This window comes from Thalassophryne amazonica, chromosome 9 (genome assembly GCF_902500255.1).
Source record: "Thalassophryne amazonica chromosome 9, fThaAma1.1, whole genome shotgun sequence".
NCBI lineage: Eukaryota > Metazoa > Chordata > Actinopteri > Batrachoidiformes > Batrachoididae > Thalassophryne > Thalassophryne amazonica.
Window position 1 is genome coordinate 80,489,231 of NC_047111.1, and position 23,289 is coordinate 80,512,519.

The 23,289-nt window shown below is 41.4% G+C and overlaps 1 protein-coding gene across 2 annotated transcripts in view; it reads left to right on the forward strand.

The window, feature by feature from the left end:
• Positions 1-23,289, forward strand: part of ephb4a (eph receptor B4a) — a 143,940-nt gene that overhangs the window by 104,124 nt on the left and 16,527 nt on the right. For both annotated transcript variants that reach the window (XM_034178520.1, XM_034178521.1), the window contains exons 5-9: positions 7,899-8,051; positions 13,700-14,035; positions 14,129-14,253; positions 17,211-17,376; positions 17,700-17,799. In XM_034178520.1, the coding sequence (XP_034034411.1) occupies positions 7,899-8,051; positions 13,700-14,035; positions 14,129-14,253; positions 17,211-17,376; positions 17,700-17,799 (880 nt within the window). The remainder of the gene's footprint in view (positions 1-7,898; positions 8,052-13,699; positions 14,036-14,128; positions 14,254-17,210; positions 17,377-17,699; positions 17,800-23,289) is intronic.

Below are 23,289 nucleotides of genomic sequence, written 5' to 3' on the forward strand. Positions count from 1 at the left end.
GGTGTCTGTCTCCCTGATCCGAATTGGGAGCTGGTTCCAGAGGAGAGGAGCCTAAAAGCTGAAGGCTCTGCCTCCCATTCTACTCTTACAAACCCTAGGAACCACAAGTAAGCCTGCAGTCTGAGAGCGAAGCGCTCTGTTGGGGTGATATGGTACTACGAGGTCCCTAAGATAAGATGGGACCTGATTATTCAAAACCTTATAAGTAAGAAGAAGAATTTTAAATTCTATTATAGAATTAACAGGAAGCCAATGAAGAGAGGCCAATATGGGTGAGATATGCTCTCTCCTTCTAGTCCCTGTCAGTGCTCTAGCTGCAGCATTTTGAATTAACTGAAGGCTTTTCAGGGAACTTTTAGGACAACCTGATAATAATGAATTACAATAGTCCAGCCTAGAGGAAATAAATGCATGAATTAGTTTTTCAGCATCACTCTGAGACAAGACCTTTCTAATTTTAGAGATATTGCGCAAATGCAAAAAAGCAGTCCTACATATTTGTTTAATATGCACATTGAATGACATATCCTGATCAAAAATGACTCCAAGATCAGGGTAATGCCATCCAGAGTAAGGATCTGGTTAGACACCATGTTTCTAAGATTTGTGGGGCCAAGTACAATAACTTCAGTTTTATCTGAGTTTAAAAGCAGGAAATTAGAGGTCATCCATGTCTTTATGTCTGTAAGACAATCCTGCAGTTTAACTATCTGGTGTGTGTCCTCTGGCTTCATGGATAGCTAAAGCTGGGTATCATCTGCGTAACAATGAAAATTTAAGCAATGCTTTCTAATAATACTGCCAAACAGAAGCATGTATAAAGTGAATAAAATTGGTCCTAGCACAGAACCTTGTGGAACTCCATGATTAACCTTAGTCTGTGAAGAAGATTCCCCATTTACATGAACAAATTGTAATCTATTAGATAAATATGATTCAAACCACTGCAGCGCAGTGCCTTTAATACCTATGGCATGCTCTAATCTCTGTAATAAAATTTTATGGTCAACATTATCAAAAGCAGCACTGAGGTCTAACAGAACAAGCACAGAGATGAGTCCACTGTCTGAGGCCATAAGAAGATCATTTGTAACCTTCACTAATGCTGTTTCTGTACTATGATGAATTCTAAACCCTGACTGAAACTCTTCAAATAGACCATTCCTCTGCAGATGATCAGTTAGCTGTTTTACAACTACCCTTTCAAGAATTTTTGAGAGAAAAGGAAGGTTGGAGATTGGCCTATAATTAGCTAAGATAGCTGGGTTAAGTGATGGCTTTTTAAGTAATGGTTTAATTACTACCACCTTAAAAGCCTGTGGTACATAGCCAACTAATAAAGACAGATTGATCATATTTAAGATCGAAGCATTAATTAATGGTAGGGCTTCCTTGAGCAGCCTGGTAGGAATGGGGTCTAATGGACATGTTGATGGTTTGGAGGAAGTAACTAATGAAAATAACTCAGACAGAACAATCGGAGAGAAAGAGTCTAACCAAATACCGGCATCACTGAAAGCAGCCAAAGAGAACTATATGTCTTTGGGATGGTTATGAGTAATTATTTCTCTAATAGTTAAAATTTTATTAGCAAAGAAAGTCATGACGTCATTACTAGGGCTCTAGGGCTCTGACTCTTTGTCAGCCTGGCTGCAGTGCTGAAAAGAAACCTGGGGTTGTTCTTATTTTCTTCAATTAGTGATGAGTAGTAAGATGTCCTAGCTTTACCGAGCGCATTTTTATAGAGCAACAGACTCTTTTTCCAGGCCAAGTGAAGATCTTCTAAATTAGTGAGACGCCATTTCCTCTCCAACTTATGGGTTATCTGCTTTAAGCTGCGAGTTTGTGAGTTATACCACTGAGTCAGGCACTTCTGATTTAAGGCTCTCTTTTTCAGAGGAGCTACAGCATCCAAAGTTGTCCTCAATGAGGATATAAAACTATTGACGAGATAATCTATCTCACTCACAGAGTTTAGGTAGCTACTCTGCCCTGTGTTGGTATATGGCATTGGAGAACATAAAGAAGGAATCATATCCTTAAACCTAGTTACAGCGCTTTTTGAAAGACTTCTACTGTAATGAAACTTATTCCCCACTACTGGGTAGTCCATCAGAGTAAATGTAAATGTTATTAAGAAATGATCAGACAGAAGGGGGTTTTCAGGGAATACTGTTAAGTCTTCAATTTCCATACCATAAGTCAGAACAAGATGACGCTTCTGCGTCATCTCGCTTCTGGCTTGACACCAGAAGCGAGAGCCCGCTCGGGGCTCGCCTCCCCGCCTCACCGGGTAAGTGAAAAAACGATGAGTAGTGGTATTTCACCGGCGGCATACGAGAGACACCTCCCACTTATTCTACACCTCTCATGTCTCTTCACAGTGCCAGACTAGAGTCAAGCTCAACAGGGTCTTCTTTCCCCGCTGATTTTGCCAAGCCCGTTCCCTTGGCTGTGATTTCGCTAGATAGTGGGTAGGGACAGTGGGAATCTCGTTCATCCATTCATGCGCGTCACTAATTAGATGGCGAGGCATTTGGCTACCTTAAGAGAGTCATAGTTACTCCCGCCGTTTACCCGCGCTTCATTGAATTTCTTCACTTTGACATTCAGAGCACTGGGCAGAAATCACATCGCGTCAGCACCCGCCGTGGGCCTTCGCGATGCTTTGTTTTAATTAAACAGTCGGATTCCCCTGGTCCGCACCAGTTCTAAGTCAGCTGCTACGCGCCAGCCGAGGCGACCCGCAGGGCCCCCCCCCCCGCCGCCCACAGAGGGCGGCGGGGGAGGTCCCGGCGGGCACCGTAGCTGGGGAGATCCGCGAGAAGGGCCCGGCGCGCGTCCAGAGTCGCCACCGCTGGCTGCCGTACCTGTTCCCCCCCCCGCCACCGGGTCCCCCCGACCCCTGCCCTCTGGTGCGGTGCCAGGCACCGCCACGCGGAGAGCCTGCCCCCACCCGGCCCGCGCCCTCGGGTTCGGGGGGCTCGGGAGGTTGAGGGGAGGGGGAGGGCGATGGGGCGACTGCTCCCCCAGCCGCGACGCGAGCCCAGCCCCGCTTCGCACCCCAGCCCGACCGACCCAGCCCTTAGAGCCAATCCTTGTCCCGAAGTTACGGATCTGACTTGCCGACTTCCCTGACCCACCTTGTTCCCTTGTTCCCTTGTTCCCGCCTTGGACCACACAAAGATTACATTAGTAACACATGATGCTGTCATAGTTTAAAATCCTGCAGGGCAGCAAGGTCCCCCTGCTCAAGCCAGCACATGTCCAGGCCCGTTTGAAGTTCACCAGTGACCATCTGGATGATCCAGAGGAGGCATGGGAGAAGGTCATGTGGTCAGATGAGACCAGAATAGAGCTTTTTGCAATCAACTCCACTTACCATGTTTAGAGGATGAGAACAACCCCAAGAAAATCATCCCAACTGTGAAGCATGGGGGTGGAAACATCATACTCTGGGGTGGTCTTCTGCAAAGGGGACAGGATGACTGCAACGTATTGAAGGGAGGATGGATGGGGTCATGTATAGCGAGATTTTGGCAAACAACCTCCTTCCCTCAGTAAGAGCATTGAAAATGGGTCATGGCTGGGTCTTCCAGCATGACAATGACCCCAAACACACAGCCAGGGCAACTTAGGAGGGGCTCTGTAAGAAGCACTTCAAAGTCCTGGAGTGGCCTGGCCAGTCTCCAGACCTGAACTCAATAGAAAATCTTTGGAGGGAGCTGAAACTCCAAACCTGAAAGATTTGGAGAAGATCTGTATGGAGGAGTGGACCGAAATCCCTGCTGCAGTGTGTGAAATCTTGGTCAAGAACTACAGGAAACGTCTGACCTCTGTAATGGCAGACAAATGTTTGTGTACCAATTGTTAAGCTCTGTTTTTCTAGGGGGTCAAATACTTATTTTTTGCAATAAAATGCAAATTAATTATTTAAAAATCATACAATGTGATTTTCTGGATTTTTTCTTTCTTTTTTTTTTAGATTCTGTCTCTCACAGTTGAAGTGTACCTACGATTACAATTACAGACCTCTCCATTCTTTGTAGGTGGGAAAACCTGCAATACTGACAGGGGGTCAAATACTTACTTTCCCCACTGTATTTTGGGTCAAGGATGAACACTGCCAAAACAGAACATTGATAGGACTAATATATTTGTAGAAACTAGGGATATTAGCTAACAACAGTGAGCAATGGATGTTGATAATTACACTGTGGACTCACACACCATTCCAGCAGGGGGTAAATCATCTATATATTAAAAGCGAAGTGGCCTCTGTATATGTGCATGCTTGCATATGTGTACCTTCAGACACTGAGAAACTGCGAGAGTTGACATTTGCTGTTTGGTATGTCTATGTATTTTGGGTCAAGGATGAATTCCACCAAAACAGAACATTGATAGGACTACTATTTTTGGCAAAATGTTGATAATTACATTCTGGACTCAAACGTTATTCCAAATCATGACAGAAATTTTGCATAATTTATTGCGCACCCTTGAAAATGTCAGGTATCTATTTTATGAACACTACCCAATCTAGAGCCCGTGGATCAACATGCTAGTTTTCTTCTTAATGTTAATGCACCGATCAGATCACAACTGGTACCTCCCATAAGAGTGGCACAACCTTGGTTCAGCAGATTTCAAGTCTGTCATCTAAATTAGTTAAATTTATTTATATAGTACTAAATCACAAAATAAGTCATGTCAAGGCAATTAAGACCTGGATCTTGCCTTCCCCGTGAGCAAGCACATTGTTGACTGCAGGAAGGAAGAACTCATTCAGAGTTTTTATCCCCTGCTGGCCAAAGTCCCAAAAAGGGTATTGCATTCTACGATCACACTTTTAGGAGGAATTTTGTGAATTTTGTGAAACTTGTTACAAGTCCTTGTTATAGGTTGGTAATATGCATATTATCATATGGTTTGAGTTGGGCCCATTTTACCAGAATTCTGGCCCTTGATTAACAAATCTACACTCCGTCAATTTCATGAGTGGGTGCCTGCATTCTGAAATCAACTCCTCTCACACTTTTAGATGGAATGTCATGTAACTTGGTACAAATTGTTGTTATAGGTTAATAATATGCATAGTGGAATATTGTACAAGATTGACACATTTTGGCAGATTTATGGCCCTTGATCTACAAACCTACACACTGCCAGTTTCATGAGTTGGTGCCTGCATTCTGAAATCAACTATCACATATTTAGGACACATATCGTGAAAACTGGTACAAGTCCTTGAAATGTTATCAGAATGAAGCAAGCACTTGTATCAAAGCAGCATTTGCCAGTGGGAAATATTATGCTCTGAGCTATTGGGTATATAAGTGTAGGACGAAACCTCAAGCAGATGAGACTCAGTGAGGTGACCATGTGCTATGGCCATACTAACATGTAGTAAATGGAAAACAAAAGATTTGTAGAACATGCAGTAACTGAAATGTTGCAGTTCAAAAACCATATATAGATGGTAATGCTAAATGGACTGCATTTATATACCGCTTTTCCATCTGCATGAGATGCTCATCCATCCATCCATTTTCTTCCGCTTTATTCCGGAGTCGGGTCGCGGGGGCAGCAGCTCAAGCAAAGCCGCCCATACCTCCCGATCCACACATACCTCCCCCAGCTCTTCCAGGGGAACCCCAAGGCGTTCCCAAGCCAGCCGAGAGATGTCCCTCCAGCGTGTCCTGGGTCTTCCCCGGGGCCTCCTCCCAATGGGACGTTCCCGGAACACCTCTCCAGCGAGGCGTCCAGGGGGCATCCGGAAAAGATGCCCGAGCCACCTCAACTGACTCCTTTCAACGTGGAGGAGCAGCGGCTCGACTCCGAGCTCCTCCCGAGTGACCGAGCTCCTCACCCTATCTCTAAGGGAGCGCCCAGCCACCCTGCGAAGGAAACTCATCTCAGCCGCTTGTACTCGTGATCTCGTTCTTTCGGTCATGAGCCAAATCTCATGACCATAGGTGAGGATCGGAACGTAGATCGATCGGTAAATCGAGAGCTTTGCCTTGGAGTGGAGTGTCATGGAGAGAAGCTCAAAGCGTTTTACAATAATGCCTCAAATTCACCCCGATGTCAGAGTGCTGCCATACAAGGTACTCATTACACACCGGGAGCAACTAGGGGATTAAGGACCTTGTCCAAGGGCCCTTCGTGATTTTCCGGTCAGGCTGGGATTTGAACCAAGGAACCTCTGGTCTCAACCCCACGCTTAACCACTAGGCCATCACCTCCTCTATAAAGTCCAGTGTTCACACTGAAATGATAACAAGATGTCAATAAATCCCATTGAAACAGACTGCATTAGTAAAACAGTGATGATTTTGATGCCGAACAATAATCCTAATCCTATTTACACAGATGAAGGATTCTCCTGAGCAGGTTTACAATGCCATATATGTTGCTGTGACACCCAATCCAGCCTCTGTTTTGCAAAACTGTAAAATCCAGGCTCATGCCAGATCGTCAATGCTTTAATCCAGTTAACATGGTAATCCCAAAATCGAATACCAGGGTCCTGATCTCATCAAATAGCAAGAAAAATCACAGCAGAATAAGATGTATCAGTATAGAGTCCTGTGAATGCACTGCAATGTTAGAAGTTAACTCATTGAAAAGCCTGAGTTCACACATCAAATTGAAAACAGTGTAATGTCTTTTTTTCACATTGAACTGATGATGTGTAGAATTTGTATGAAATATGATGAATACATTTTGTTGAGAGAGAAACTATAGATTAAATAAGCAAAGTGAGTGTCTGTTATTTTGGCATATCTGATGAATTAATTACATTTTAAAAGATGGTTACCAAATGTTGGAAGTGCCACATAAGGAAAAAAAAATCAATGTACCACACTACTTGCAATACCAATTATAAATGTCTGCTGTATAAATGTTATAGCCAACTGTCTGATATTTGTCAGATTTCTATCATTTCACAATATAAAATATATTATTGGTTGCCTACTTTTGAAACGTATCAGTTGGGGACATAAGCGCTGCAAAGCAAAACTGCTGACATTTATTGTTGATATCAACAGTGCTGCTCTTGGTGTTAAAGTTTATTGTTTCACTGCTCTCACTCTGTAGCTGTCATCCATCATGCTGAGCACAGAATGTAATCACTGCAGCGTTTGCTGACAGTATGTGGTGTTATAAGTGTTAAAGTGTCGGACAAGTGTCGCTGTGCTGAATCCGGTGTATATGGTATCGAATCTGATTCATTTCCCTCTGTTTGTCCACCCTGAATTGTACATGTTTGTACATTCTGTTTGTCACAGACATTTCTGGGACATGGTGGCTTTGACGATATGTACAATTCAATTTACGGTCATGTCATGATTCAGAACTCTTGATCTGATTTAGAACTCGTGATATTCACAGAGCTAGTTGGCATGCCTAAAAGTAAAAGTACAGTGGTTGGGACTCTCACAGGTCACAACCTATTGAACAGACATAGAATGGTAATGAGACTCCAACAGGTCAGTACATGTGCAGCCTGTGGGGAGAAGCTGAGACATCACTCCACTTTTTGAGCCAGTGTCCAGCATGGAGTAGACTGAGGCAGAGGTTTTTGGGTTCCTTTATTTTGAACCCTGACCATATTAGGAAACTAAAGTTAAGAAACCTGGTATCCTTGATCAGAGGTAGCAAAAGGTTTAACTAAAAAGGTTCATTTTGGGGGCAGCAATGGGTCCTTTTGTGACCTACGTTCTGCTGGGCTGATAGTCCACCCCCGCTTTCCTAACCTAACCTACACCCTGAATTGTGCATGTTTGCACATTCTGTTTGTCACAGACCTTTCTGGGTTCATGGCAGCTTTGACGATATGTCCAATTCAAATTGTGATCATTTGCCTCCTCTGTCTGTCGTGTCCTCTCCAGCCTGTCCTGTAGATCACTTCAAGTCGAGTACAGAGGGACAGTGTTTAGGATGTCCAGGATCCAGCCACGCCCCCAACAGGGGAGCATCAGAATGCACGTGCCTTTCAGATTACCTACGTGCAGAATCTGATGCTCCCGACACCCCATGTACCAGTAAGTATTTTCATGCAAACTCCGCTACAGGCATCCACTTACTCCTTCTCACATCACATTGACATCTCTCTCTGCCATTGTTTTTACTCTTTCGCTCGTCTCTTTTCCTCTGGTGTCATTTTAGCCAGATTCCTCTAACCTGCTTTGCATTCTTTGTCCCTTTTCTGGGTATTGAGATGCAGGTCTATTGTGACAGGCTGCTGGGGGCGAGGCAGTCATTCAGAAGGGAAGTATGTGTTGACGGTGACACCTCCATGTGGATTCCGGAATTTCAATTCAACCATGTTTGGCGTGTGAATGGGATGGTCTTTTTAATTTAGTGCACTCTTTTGGAATGTCTATAAAGAGGATGTGAAACTCGGCATCCGACTGTTGACAGTTTACATTCTCAGCAGGTGTGATATCGCTGTTATTTGGAATATGCAATCACCAATTTTTTTTTTATCACTAACGATTTTAATTACAAATTTTTATCTTAATTATTAATCACTTAATTAGGCCATTTCTATGATATATTCTGTTTTTGTGCTGAATTGCCTGCTCAGCATAACAATTATGTTTTCAGTTTGAATGCAGAACTGTAAAGCAGTGCTGCCATCTATAAGTCATGAGGAACTTTTCCCATTAAAATTGATATTTTACCTGTTGAGACAGCCTTAGTAATTTTAATAAAGAATATTTAGATTTAAATATATCAGATCTAAAGCTTTTTGTTCCTAAATATATTGAATTCAGGCTTCATGTGGACGTGCAGCAGGGTGCCTGATGGTGCCTCACTTGAATTTCCAGTGAGAACACTTAAGTTAGCTGCAGGCTCAGTAGCAAGGCTTGGTCTCCTTGGCAGGAACAAAAACTCATTCACTGTTGCTGAGTGGTATTGCTGTTTAGTTATGCTTGGCTTGAGGCAATAACTATCTTCTCACAATTTTCAGCCCGTGATCATTATCATCCAGTTTGAGACAAACATAACTGCACCAGTTAATTTCTGTGACACATATGTTCCTGCTGTGAATCAGCGCCTGTGCAGGAGCATTATTCTGCTTGGTGACTACATCTGCAGTCTCAATAAAATGTGTTCTGATTACACTGAAAAATATAAACAAATGATCTGTGTGGGTTGTGGAAGAGGAAAACTGCAGTATGGCATGACAGAGTATTGTGTGTGTAAACTGTGTGTGTGTGTGTGTGTGTGTGTGTATATATATATATATATATATATATATATATATATATATATATATATATATATATATATATACACAACCCCTGGCAAAAATTATGGAATCACCGGCCTCGGAGGATGTTCATTCAGTTGTTTAATTTTGTAGAAAAAAAGCAGATCACAGACATGACACAAAACTAAAGTCATTTCAAATGACAACTTTCTGGCTTTAAGAAACACTATAAGAAATCAAGAAAAAAAATTGTGGCAGTCAGTAACGGTTACTTTTTTAGACCAAGCAGAGGAAAAAAAATATGGACTCACTCAATTCTGAGGAATAAATTATGGAATCACCCTGTAAATTTTCATCCCCAAAACTAACACCTGCATCAAATCAGATCTGCTCGTTAGTCTGCATCTAAAAAGGAGTAATCACACCTTGGAGAGCTGTTGCACCAAGTGGACTGACATGAATCATGGCTCCAACACGAGAGATGTCAATTGAAACAAAGGAGAGGATTATCAAACTCTTAAAAGAGGGTAAATCATCATGCAATGTTGCAAAAGATGTTGGTTGTTCACAGTCAGCTGTGTCTAAACTCTGGACCAAATACAAACAACATGGGAAGGTTGTTAAAGGCAAACATACTGGTAGACCAAGGGAGACATCAAAGCGTTAAGACAGAAAACTTAAAGCAATATGTCTCAGAAATCGAAAATGCACAACAAAACAAATGAGGAACGAATGGGAGGAAACTGGAGTCAATGTCTGTGACCGAACTGTAAGAAACCGCCTAAAGGAAATGGGATTTACATACAGAAAAGCTAAACGAAAGCCATCATTAACACCTAAACAGAAAAAAACAAGGTTACAATGAGCTAAGGAAAAGCAGTCGTGGACTGTGGATGACTGGATGAAAGTCATATTCAGTAATGAATCTCGAATCTGCATTGGGCAAGGTGATGATGCTGGAACTTTTGTTTGGTGCCGTTCCAGTGAGATTTATAAAGATGACTGCCTGAAGAGAACATGTAAATTTCCACAGTCATTGATGATATGGGGCTGCATGTCAAGTAAAGGCACTGGGGAGATGGCTGTCATTACCTCATCAATAAATGCACAAGTTTACGTTGATATTTTGGACACTTTTCTTATTCCATCAATTGAAAGGATGTTTGGGGATGATGAAATCATTTTTCAAGATGATAATGCATCTTGCCATAGAGCAAAAATTGTGAAAACATTCCTTGGAAAAAGACACATAGGGTCAATGTCATGGCCTGCAAATAGTCCGGATCTTAATCCAATTGAAAATCTTTGGTGGAAGTTGAAGAAAATGGTCCATGACAAGGCTCCAACCTGCAAAGCTGATCTGGCAACAGCAATCAGAGAAAGTTGGAGCCAGATTGATGAAGAGTACTGTTTGTCACTCATTAAGTCCATGCCTCAGAGACTGCAAGCTGTTATAAAAGCCAGAGGTGGTGCAACAAAATACTAGTGATGTGTTGGAGAGTTCTTTTGTTTTTCATGATTCCATAATTTATTCCTCAGAATTGAGTGAGTCCATATTTTTTTCCCTCTGCTTGGTCTAAAAAAGACCTGCCACAATTTTTTTTCCTGATTTCTTATAGTGTTTCTTAAAGCCAGAAAGTTGCCATTTGAAATGACTTTGGTTTTGTGTCATGTCTGTGATCCGCTTTTTTTCTACAAAATTAAACAACTGAATGAACATCCTCCGAGGCCAGTGATTCCATAATTTTTGCCAGGGGTTGTATATGTACAGTAGTGTTCAGAATAATAGTAGTGCTATGTGACTAAAACGATTAATCCAGGTTTTGAGTATATTTCTTATTGTTACATGGGAAACAAGGTACCAGTAGATTCAGTAGTTTTTCACAAATCCAACAAGACCAAGCATTCATGATATGCACACTCTTAAGGCTATGAAATTGGGCTATTAGTAAAAAAAAGTAGAAAAGGGGCTGTTCACAATAATAGTAGCATCTGCTGTTGACGCTACAAACTCAAAACTATTATGTTCAAACTGCTTTTTTAGCAATCCTGTGAATCACTAAACTAGTATTTAGTTGTATAACCACAGTTTTTCATGATTTCTTCACATCTGCGAGGCATTAATTTTGTTGGTTTGGAACCAAGATTTTGCTCGTTTACTAGTGTGCTTGGAGTCATTGTCTTGTTGAAACACCCATTTCAAGGGCATGTCCTCTTCAGCATAAGGCAACATGACCTCTTCAAGTATTTTGACATATCCAAACTGATCCATGATACCTGGTATGCTATATATAGGCCCAACACCATAGTAGGAGAAACATGCTCATATCATGATGCTTGCACCACCATGCTTCACTGTCTTCACTGTGAACTGTGGCTTGAATTCAGAGTTTGGGGGGTCATCTCACAAACTGTCTGCGGCCCTTGGACCCAAAAAGAACAACTTTACTCTCATCAGTCCACAAAATATTCCTCCATTTCTCTTTAGGCCAGTTGATGTGTTCTTTGGCAAATTGTAACCTCTTCTGCACGTCTTTTATTTAACAGAGGGACTTTGCGGGGGATTCTTGCAAATAAATTAGTGTCACACAGGCGTCTTCTAACTGTCACAGCACTTACAGGTAACTCCAGACTGTCTTTGATCATCCTGGAGCTGATCAATGGGTGAGCCTTTGCCATTCTGATTATTCTTCTATCCATTTTGATAGTTGTTTCCTGTTTTCCTCCACGCGTCTCTGTCTTTTCGTCCATTTTAAAGCATTGGAGATCATTGTAGATGAACAGCCTATAAGTTTTTGCACCTGCATATAAGTTTTCACCTCTCCAATCAACTTTTAAACTTTTTAATACTTTTTAATTTCGTTTCCGCATCGTACCCATACACCCAGGACTCATCACCGGTGATTATGGTGTCCATAAACCTGGGATCAGTGTGAATGGAGTCCAGCATGTCCTGTGAAACTTCAACACGATGTTGCTTTTGCTCCGCCGTCAGCAACTTTGGCACGAACTTCGCCGCCACTCGTTTCATGCCCAGATCTTCCGTCACGATGGAATGTGCCGAAGTCCTGTTAATGTCCACTTCCTCTACAATTTCTCGGACAGTCACACGACGATCCCGCATAACCACAGCGTGCACTTTGGAAACGATCTCGTCATTTCGGCTCGTTGATGGCCGACCGGAGCGCGGCTCGCGCTCCACCGTTACGCGCCCGTCTTTAAACCGGTTGTACCACTCCTTAATCCGTGTGCTGCTCATGGCTTCATCTCCGAAAGCTGTCTGGATTTTTCGAATCGTTTCTGCCTGGTTGTCGGCCAAGTTTCTGGCAGAACTTAATGCAGTAGCGCTGCTCCAAGCGTTCGGCCATTTTCTCTCAGGAAAAAATCAGACGAGGGGGGTGGAGCGCTCCTCCCACAAGCCGTGCTCACAGGCGAATGACGTCACCGACAGGCATGGAAAAACTCACGCATGCGCATGAGGGTTCAACCTTGTGTGATGCAATCGCACGTGATTCAAATCCATATAATTTAAAAAAAAAATAAAATGGACCGTTACTTTATTGACAGACCACGTAACTTTACTGTTCTGAATAAGGTAGGACAGTATTTAAAAAAAATTGTGAACTAAACTTAAATGGCTGCATTTACCTGTTACACTGCCTGCCCCATTTAGACATGCTGCTTTTGGTTTTACCTCACAAAGTTCCTGTCACCAATCTTGCTCGGGCTTCATGCTGACCCTTGAAATTTTGCAAGATTTTGAAGATGCGGAAGTAGCAGTGAAATGAGCTAAACTTAACAGATCCATAATATTCAAACTGAGCCTTCAGTTGATTTATAGTACATTTAAAATGATTGAAGGCTCTGTGTATTGATGTAGATGTATCTGTGACTTTGGAATAGATTTTTAACAGATGTTCAGGTTTTGGGAAAAATGTATATTTTGTTTTTTTATGTTGAGTGGAAAACGTCAATGTGATGAAACTAGTACAGACATTAAAAATGTTTGAACGACACCCAGCCTTACTCTCAAATCTTTAAAAACCGTAAAACAAACCAGTGATTGCTAGAGGAGCATTCACTCCCACCTCACCTTTGTCGGACTGATGATCGATTGCAGCGTGTTTGCATCACTCTGGCAGCTGTCCACATCATTTCAGAAATTGCACGTCCAACAGTCCCTCGTGTTGCCTGCAGTTGTCCCTGCAGTCATCTCCGAATCCTCATAAAATTAAAGTCAACCCTAAGCTCAGAAAATTACTTGATTAATTTTAGTACATTGATATTCTGTTTTGAAGACCAGGAAAAAGATGTTCAAGCTGTAGCATTATTCTAATGTTGCTGTTTTACTCTGGCAACATTTTTCCACTCTGGCACTGAAAGATATATAACGATTTTGCTCACAGACACCAGAGTAGCTGCATTTGTTATCTGGGCTATGAAAAGCTGCATTAACTTTTCTTCTTTTTGCAGAACCACCATCTGCCCCACGCAGCATTGTTACTCAGATCAATGACACCACGCTCAGTCTGGAGTGGAACCAGCCTCTGTACAATGGCGGCAGAACAGACCTCAGCTATGCTGTAAGGTGCTCTGTGTGCAGCTCACCTAGTGGCCCGTGCACCCCTTGCGGCGATGGCGTCAGCTACCGGCCCTCGCAGCATGGCCTCGTGGGTCGTAGGGTGGAGGTGTGGGGCTTGCTGCCTCATACTACGTACACCTTCACCATCCAGGCGCTCAATGGAGTATCTCACCGCAGCAACAAGTCTCCTGCCGGCGCAAGTGTCAACATTACTACAAGCCATGATGGTACGAGGTGGAGGTGGTAGAAGGCAAGAAACGTAAAGGTAGAAATTGTGAGGATTTCATATAGTATTTATAATACTTCTGCCATGTGTGTAGTTCCAGCACTGGTGTCTGTGATTCGAAAGAGTGACTCCACAGAGAGCAGTCTGACTCTCCACTGGTCAGTTCCAGCCCAACCTCATTACACCATTCTGCAGTATGAGCTACGCTACTGTGAGAAGGTAGGAAGAACCTGACAACATCACAGAGGATTTGGTTTTAAAGTACATTACTGCATGGCTCAGGATCAGAAATAAGCGCAGCTGAATTAACAGCTGATAGATCAGTAATTGTCACCTCACAGCATGTGGGATGTGTTCACCACATGTCCAAAACATGCAGGGAAAGTAAATTAAAATTCCAAATGGGCTGCTGACTACAGATTTTCTAGCCAAACAATTTCACTTTCAGCATGTGCCAACACAAATGGCACATATCATTAAAAAAATCAAAAATCTGAGAGAGTTATTCAAACTTTCAAAGCCCAGTCTGACAAACAAACAAAGATGGCTCAGGCATGCGAACTTCCAGCAAAAAAAATAGCTGCTATTTGTGGTTATGATTGTGCATTACTTTAATGTTCTGTAATTAGCCTGAATCAAACCTGACAGATAAAACAGAAAATTAAGACACAAAAGAGCAACTTCAGTTCCCATCAGCTTTAATTTTGTTCAAAAAATATCGTCAGTGCAGCACAAATTATTCTTAGACCAGCCAAATCATTTGTGTTTCCACAAAGTAATTATTTTCAATTCATTTTAAGGAGCCCTTTAGACCTTCTTTTTTTTTTTTTTTTTTTTTTTTTTTTTTTTTTTTTTTTTTTTTTTTGGAAAGTCACAGTGATTCAGATAATTATTACCTCCACCAAAGAGGTATATTTTCAGTGATGTTTGTCTATCTGTTACCAGGATTGCACAAAAACTATGAAAATTTTCTTGAAACAGGGAAAGGGTGGGATATGGGCCAAGGAAGAAACCATTGCCCTTTCCACTAGCTTCAATTGACTGGGCCAATCCAGAATTTTTTTCTCTACTTTATTTTAACATTGCAAGATTAGAGGGCTAATAATTTACTGTATGTATGACTCGATTTTTTCCTTAAAGGAGACCTGCATTGAAATAAATGTGGTCAGATTTCAGAAAAGAAATAGCTGATATGTATTTATAAGACCCTTGTGAATGCAGTAATGTAAATCTGTAAGCCCAAATTTGTAATTCAGCGGAGAAATATTCGTTTAAAAATGACAAATTTGCAGCTAACATTTAGCCCTCTGTGAAAACAATTTGTACATCCGGATCATTTCCATGACGTCGGTGACAAGACAACGCGTTCCCGCCTTCAGTCCGATCCCGCATTGAAATTGATTTTATCTCTTAGTAATGTTACTGTTATACACATCCTGGTTTCAACATCCAAAAGTAAGCTGCAATGAATGTGAGATACAGCTCTGCTTGCTCAGATCCGGGGATCAGATCAGCGGCGGCATCGACAGCCGGCGACATTATTCCCCGACGCCTCGCTTTCACTGCCCCCGATACGCTTACTGAGTGCATGCGCTCGTTAAATTCCGCTGCAGCACTCACACCCCCGTGTCTGCTGTGCAACCGGCACCACCTCTCTGTCTACTGAACGGAGTTGCAGCCAACTTGGCACAAGTCCAGAGACTACGCTCGCCGTTTTAATGCAGTGCGCGCGGTGACACCTGTTGCTCGCAAGGACAGACTTCTTCCTGCAAAATCCGCAGCGCCGCACGTCTCGGTAATCAGAGCCGCAGAGCTCCGTGGCCGCTGAGAGAGGTTTATATATTTTTTATGACTTGAATTCTTTGCTCCGTAGCCCGTGACGGTACACCGGAGGTGAAAGACAGTAGATTTTCAATGCGACACCACTCAATCAAACGGGCGTATGAAAAAGTCAACAAAAATAATTTTCAAGCACAAATAAAAGAAATGTGTACTCACCAAGTGTACCGCAAGACAGTATGAAGTTTTAAAAAGTAGATCCTTCCGTATAAGAAAAGAAAAAGGTGCAGATGCAAACTGACGTAAATCCACAAATTACAGTTGGCGTGCGCAGTGCATGCTGGGAGAGGGTCTTGTCCCTGACGTCTCGGCAGCGTCCATGATGAGAGGGACAATTTGCGGAGGGCTAAATTTTAGCTGTAAATTTGTCATTTTGAAATGAAGATTTCTCCGATGAATGACAGATCTGGGCTTGCAGATTTACTTTACTACATTCAGAAGGATCTTATGTGTAAATATAAGTCATTTTTTGGTCCAAAGATCTGACTGCATTTATTTCAATGCAGGTCCACTTTAAATATCTGTGCATTGTTTCTAGATAAATTCACAGACATGTTGATGAAAAAAGAAACCCTCTCTCACAATGTTAAAGAAAGATGGAAAAATAAATTCCTGGTTCTGCCGCCTTAATCAGATCTAGTCCCATAGTTATTGGTTTCTTCCTTGTCCCAAATGCTACACTTTCACCTAGTTTCAAGGAAATAAGTTTGGTAGTTTTTCCATAATCCTGCCAATATTTACCGTATTTTCTGGACTATAACTTGCAATATAAGTTGCATGGGCATAGAAGTAGCATGTGTCCAGTGTTGCCACAGTTACTTTGAAAAGTTATTTATTAGTTACTTTATATAGTTACTTTATACAGTTACTTCATTAGCAGCTGCCAAGAACTTGTAATTAATAAGTAATGTAATTGATGAGGTAACTAGTAATCTAACTTGGTTACTCTGAAGATTGAGTAATCAGCAAATTAACTAATAGTTACTTTTATGAGTACTCAATCTTAAAAATCACAGAGTTAGATTACTTGTTACTTTATTAGTTACATTTAGCAGCTGCTGACAAGTTGTCTGCAGCTGCTAATAGCTACTAAACGTGTCAGAAGAATTCCAGGAAAACTTTGTAATAGTGTGGAAGGGCTATTCTGTCATACTAGCCTAAATATTATTGTTGTGTTTCTCATTTCCACTGTACTTAAAATGCACCACAGTGTGATTTTAGTGTGTTGACTACACCCTACATTTTTGACCTGCAAGTCACAGGACCTCCCAAACTAGTAGAACAATAAACAAATACATAAAGGGTAATTTATTGTCCAGAAAATTTTCATTTTGTAGGAGCGGCGTAGTGAAAATCAGTGTCACTACAAAAAGAGTGACAGGAACCAAGTTGTGCTGAGTGACCTCCGCAGAGCCACCCAATATGAAGTCCAGGTCCGGGCGCGCACCATGGCTGGTTACGGCAGCTTCAGTCCTGCAGCCGTCTTCCATACCTTACCTGATGGTAAGAAAATTTCCACCTTACAGAACGACTTTCACAGACAAGTTTTTCTTGTTCTTCACACTTTTTTCTTGTTCCATTGGGAACATTTTCCTTTTGTCATAGCAGTTTCTGCACATTCTCAAGTTATGACTTCATTGCCTGTGTCCTTGTATTGACTTTGTGTCCTTGTATTGAGCCACTTTTTGCAAATTCCAGTCATGTTGTAGCTTCTCTTCATTTCTTCATTTCCAGAGGCCTTTCCTTGGTATCAGTGTCAAATATCTGTTGTAGTTTTGATGATTATGCTACCTTACATCTGTCTCTTTGTCTCTTTTCCCTCTCAGGCCAAGACTCTCGCTCCCAGCTCTTGGTTACTGGCATCCTTATCGCTGTTGGGACACTTCTGCTTGTCACTTTCGCCTTTGTTGCCTTCTACTGCATACGGTGAGAACGAAGGAACAGGAAAGAGAGACAGATAACTTTGGAAGGGAATGAAGCTGGCAGAATAACAGGGAACAGAAAAGAAGGGAAAAATGAAGCGACCAAAACAAGTAACAGCCATGACCCCAATTTTACAGTTTTGCAGTTCTTTGTTCTTTTGTTTATACAATTCGTATCTTATCAACAGTGGATTTACACTTCGTTATGCACACCAAGATTTGCAAACAATGTTCACGATGCCTTTTGCTTACACAGCCAGAAATTGTCCTTCTCATTAGAGCATTTTTTTTAGGCTTCATTGTCTTAGTAAATACTGCTGGATGTCATCACGGGGAGAAGGAGAGATTGAGAACGAGAGGGAGATGATGGTAGAGGTAGAGGGCAGTGAGAGACAGGATGCAGCCGTCCCAGCCCTGTTTCCACAGGACGGGAGAACAATAGCTGTGACCTTGTGACACACTCTCACATACACACAAACCAGTGGCAGAGACCCAGATCTGCCACTAACCCAGGGTGGTGCGTTACTGCTATTTTCGGTCTATGAGGTGGGAGAGGGGGAGAAGTGGAGAAAGGCAGGGATCCAGTAGCTACAGGGTCATACAGTCTTGCAGGGATTGAGTTTGCACCAGCAGAATGGAGATACTTGTGTCAAAGAGAGCCATGGGAGTTGGTTTAGGTATTCACTATTACCACAAACCACCACGAGTTTCACATTTGAGATGGAGAGAGATATTTGAAGCTTGGTTTGCAAAGGGCTGTTTTGGTGTCAGTTCTTTGTGTATGTATGAGTGAGAGAAGAAATGTAGCATTTGTTTATTGTGTGCTTACCTTATGGAACAGACTGCCTGTGGATGTCCACTTCTTTAGAAATGTTGAAGATCAATCTTAAAACCTTAATTCTAGTGTTTATACTTAGTGTATGCTTTCAATTTATTTTAAATTATTTTGTTGTGGTCTATGATACGTATGTATGGCTTTTATTATAAACATGTTCAAATATTTTTGCAATGTTCTAATCTTTTTAACTTCAAATTGTACTGCACTTTGGGATTTTTGCCTTGAAAACATTTTATAAATACAATTTGTCTTATATTATTATTATTATTATTATTATTAAAATACTTGAAGTTTTTAGTGGTTCCATTAATTTAGTCATACTTCCCCAAAATTTGATTGTATTCCATGCCAGACTTGATATTTTCATCAAGTTTTGTAAAAACTGGTAAACTATTTTATTCAGTTATCATGGGGACAATTTATAAACACACACACACACACACACACACACACACACACACACACACACACACACATACACACAGATGCAGACATGATCATAAATGATTCTGGCTTTTGTAATTTCCAGATGGTCTTTTGTCAAAATTCAAAATTTGTCAAATTTCAAAACCAGCAGTTGACTTTCTTTCCATTTGTAATAAATTATCTTTCGTCCTTTTTCATTTTCTGTCATTTTTGTAGATAGTAATTTTCATTCACTGCAGTCTTGAACTGTAACACCGTTTCAAGGATCTGTATTGCGAGAGGGACACAAAGTCATGGGTTTGGGGGAACTCTAATCAAGTCGGGAAGTCAGTGTTTTGCAAACTTCTTAACAAGATTCTGTGGCAATATGGGAATGTTTAAAGCCTAATGCAACTACTGGTTCACTTTTTCCAAATTTGAAAATTTTAGCCAAAATTTAAAATTTGTTAAAAGCCAACAGATGACTTTAATGATGATTTAATTTGCTTTTTCCTTCCTATTAATTAATTAATGATCATCAGTGTTTAATAACAATCTTCATTTTTTTCCTTTTGATTTTTTTTTTCCTTTATAAAATTTGATATGCCTTTTCATTTTATCTCTTGTAATTGTTTTAAATTACTTTGAAATTACTTTGTTTGAACAACACTTTGATCTGCAGTGGAGGTCATGTTGTCATGGGGACAGCGTGCAACAAAATGAGACAGAGTTTTACAAAAGTATTTTAAGGTTACAATCATCTTAGCCCGTCTCATGTTCTATGACTGCTGGGATAGGCTTCAGCCCCCCTTGACCCTTAATTGGAGTAAGCAAATATACAACCCCTGGCAATAATTATGGAATCACCGGCCTCGGAGGATGAACATTCAGTTGTTTAATTTTGTAGAAAAAAAGCAGATCACAGACATGACACAAAACTACGTAAAGTCATTTCAAATGGCAACTTTCTGGCTTTAAGAAACACTATAAGAAACTTTTTTAGACCAAGCAGAGGGAAAAAAATATGGAATCACTCAATTTTGAGGAAAAAATTATGGAATCATGAAAAACAAAAGAACGCTCCAACACATCACTAGTATTTTGTTGCACCACCTCTGGTTTTTATAACAGCTTGCAGTCTCTGAGGCATGGACTTAATGAGTGACAAACAGTACTCTTCATCAATCTGGCTCCAACTTTCTCTGATTGCTGTTGCCAGATCAGCTTTGCAGGTTGGAGCCTTGTATGGACCATTTTCTTCAACTTCCACCAAAGATTTTCAATTGGATTAAGATCCGGACTATTTGCAGGCCATGACATTGACCCTATGTGTCTTTTTGCAAGGAATGTTTTCACAGTTTTTGCTCTATGGCAAGATGCATTATCATCTTGAAAAATGATTTCATCATCCCCAAACATCCTTTCAATTGATGGGATAAGAAAAGTGTCCAAAATATCAACGTAAACTTGTGCATTTATTGATGATGTAATGACAGCCATCTCCCAGTGCCTTTACCTGACATGCAGCCCCATATCATCAATGACTGTGGAAATTTACATGTTCTCTTCAGGCAGTCATCTTTATAAATCTCATTGGAACGGCACCAAACAAAAGTTCCAGCATCATCACCTTGCCCAATGCAGATTCGAGATTCATCACTGAATATGACTTTCATCCAGTCATCCACAGTCCACGATTGCTTTTCCTTAGCCCATTGTAACCTTGTTTTTTTTTCTGTTTAGGTGTTAATGATGACTTTCGTTTAGCTTTTCTGTATATAAATCCCATTGCCTTTAGGCGGTTTCTTACAGTTCGGTCAAAGATTCATGTCAGTCCACTTGGTGCAACAGCTCTCCAAGGTGTGATCACTCCTTTTTAGATGCAGACTAACGAGCAGATCTGATTTGATGCAGGTGTTAGTTTTGGGGATGAAAATTTACAGGGTGATTCCATAATTTATTCCTCAGAATTGAGTGAGTCCATATTTTTTTCCCTCTGCTTGGTCTAAAAAAGTAACCGTTACTGACTGCCACAATCTTTTTTTCTTGATTTCTTATAGTGTTTCTTAAAGCCAGAAAGTTGCCATTTGAAATGACTTTAGTTTTGTGTCATGTCTGTGATCTGCTTTTTTTCTACAAAATTAAACAACTGAATGAACATCCTCCGAGGCCGGTGATTCCATAATTTTTGCCAGGGGTTGTAGAAAATGGATGGATGATCTTAGCCCATAGACTTGGAATGACATTAAGATTTTCTTTGGCTTAAAATGCCTGACATTAAGATTACTTGAGCCTCCAGATATTTTTGGGAAACCCGGTTCTGGTCTGAAGCTGAAGTTGCTCATTTCTTTTTTGACTGAGACTGTATAAACATAAAATTCATATTTACGTTGTTTGTTTGTTGTTGTTTTCTGTTTTTAATTGCATGATGGCTCCAGAATTTTGTACATGAAAAATTAAATACATACAATTTTAGCACATTGTGATTTTCTTCTTCTAATTCTTCTTTTTTCTTGCATTCTTTTTTTTTCTCATTGAGGTACTGTGCATCCAGAAAGTATTCACAGCACTTCACTTTATCCACATTTTCTTATGTTACAGTAAGTCCCTTTGGCTGCTCCCTTCTTTGCACTCAGGGTTGCCACAGCAGATCCAATGTGGCAGGGGTGGGGGTTTTCAAAATGGAGTACATTCATTTTTTCCCCTCAAAATTCTACTCACAACACCCCATAATGACAAAATTAGTTTTTTTTTTTTTTATGTTTGCAAATGTATTAAAAATAGAAAAAAAACTGAGTAATAACATGTACATAAATATTCACACCCTTTGCTCACTACTTTGTTGATGTACTTTGGCAGCAATTACAGCCTTAAGTCTTCTTGAATATGATGCCACAAGCTGGGTGCACCTATCCTTGGGCAGTTTTACCCATTCCTCTTTGCAGCACCTCTCATACTCCATTAGGTTTGATGGGGAACGCCGGTGCACAGCCATTTTCAGAACTCCCCAGAGATGTTTAATCGGAACATTCACGTCTGGGCTCTGGCTGGGCCACTCAAGGACATTCGCAGAGTTGTCCTGAAGCCACTCTTTTGATATCTTGGCTGTGTGCGTAGGGTCATTGTCCTGCTGCAAGATGAACTGTCCCCCACTCTGAGGTCAAGAGCGCTCTGGAGCAGGTTTTCGTCCAGGATGTCTCTGTGCATTGCTGCATTTATCGTTCCCTCATCCTGACTAGTCTCTCAGTTCCTGCCACTGAAAAACATCACCACAGCATGATGCTGCCACCATCATGATTCACTGTAGGAATGATGCCTGGTTTCCTCCAAGCATGACACCTGGCATTCACGCCAAAGAGTTCAATCTTTGTCTCAACAGACCAGAGAATTTTGTTTGTTATGGTCTGAGAGTCCTTCAGGTGCCTTTTGGCAAACCCCAGGTGGGCTCCCATGTGCCTTTTTCTAAGGAGTGGCTTCCATCTGACCACTCTACCATACAGGCCCGATTGGTGGGTTGCTGCAGACATAGTTGTCCTTCTGGAAGGTTCTGCTCTCTCTTCTTGGTCACTTCCCTGACTAAGGCCCCCCTCCCCTGATTGCTCAGTTTAAACGTGCGGCCAGCTCTTGGTAGAGTCGTGGTGGATCCGAACTTCTACCATTTACAGATGATGGAGGCCACTGTGCTCATTGGGACCTTCAAAGCAGCAGAAATGTTTCTTTACCCTTCCCCAGATTTGTGCCTTGAGACAATCCTGTCTTGGAGGTCTACAGACAATTCGTTTGACTTTGTGCTTGGTTTGTGCTCTGACATGTGCTGTCAACTGTGGGACCTGCACGGGGGCAAACAGGAAAGCGCTCCAGAGGGTTACCAAAATGGCAAAGAAGATCATTGGGTGCCCTCTACCCACACTGGGGACCTTCATGGCTCTTACTGTCTCAGGAGAGCCAACACCATCCTAAAGGACTCATCCCACCCTGGCCACTCTCTGTTTGAGCTGCTACCATCAGGCAGACCGTACAGGGCCATTAAAACAAATGCAAATAGATTGAAAAACAGTTTCTACCTAACTGCTGTTAGAGCTTTGAATGGCACTGGAACCAAATAGCCATGTCACATGCCACACTTGAGTGCAGTATTTGTTTTAGTGCAATACCCAAAGTTTTGTATATACTTTTCTCTTCTTTTTATATGCAATCTCTTTTTTGTGACTACATTCTTATAACATTTTTATTTTTTTAATTTGCGCTCTG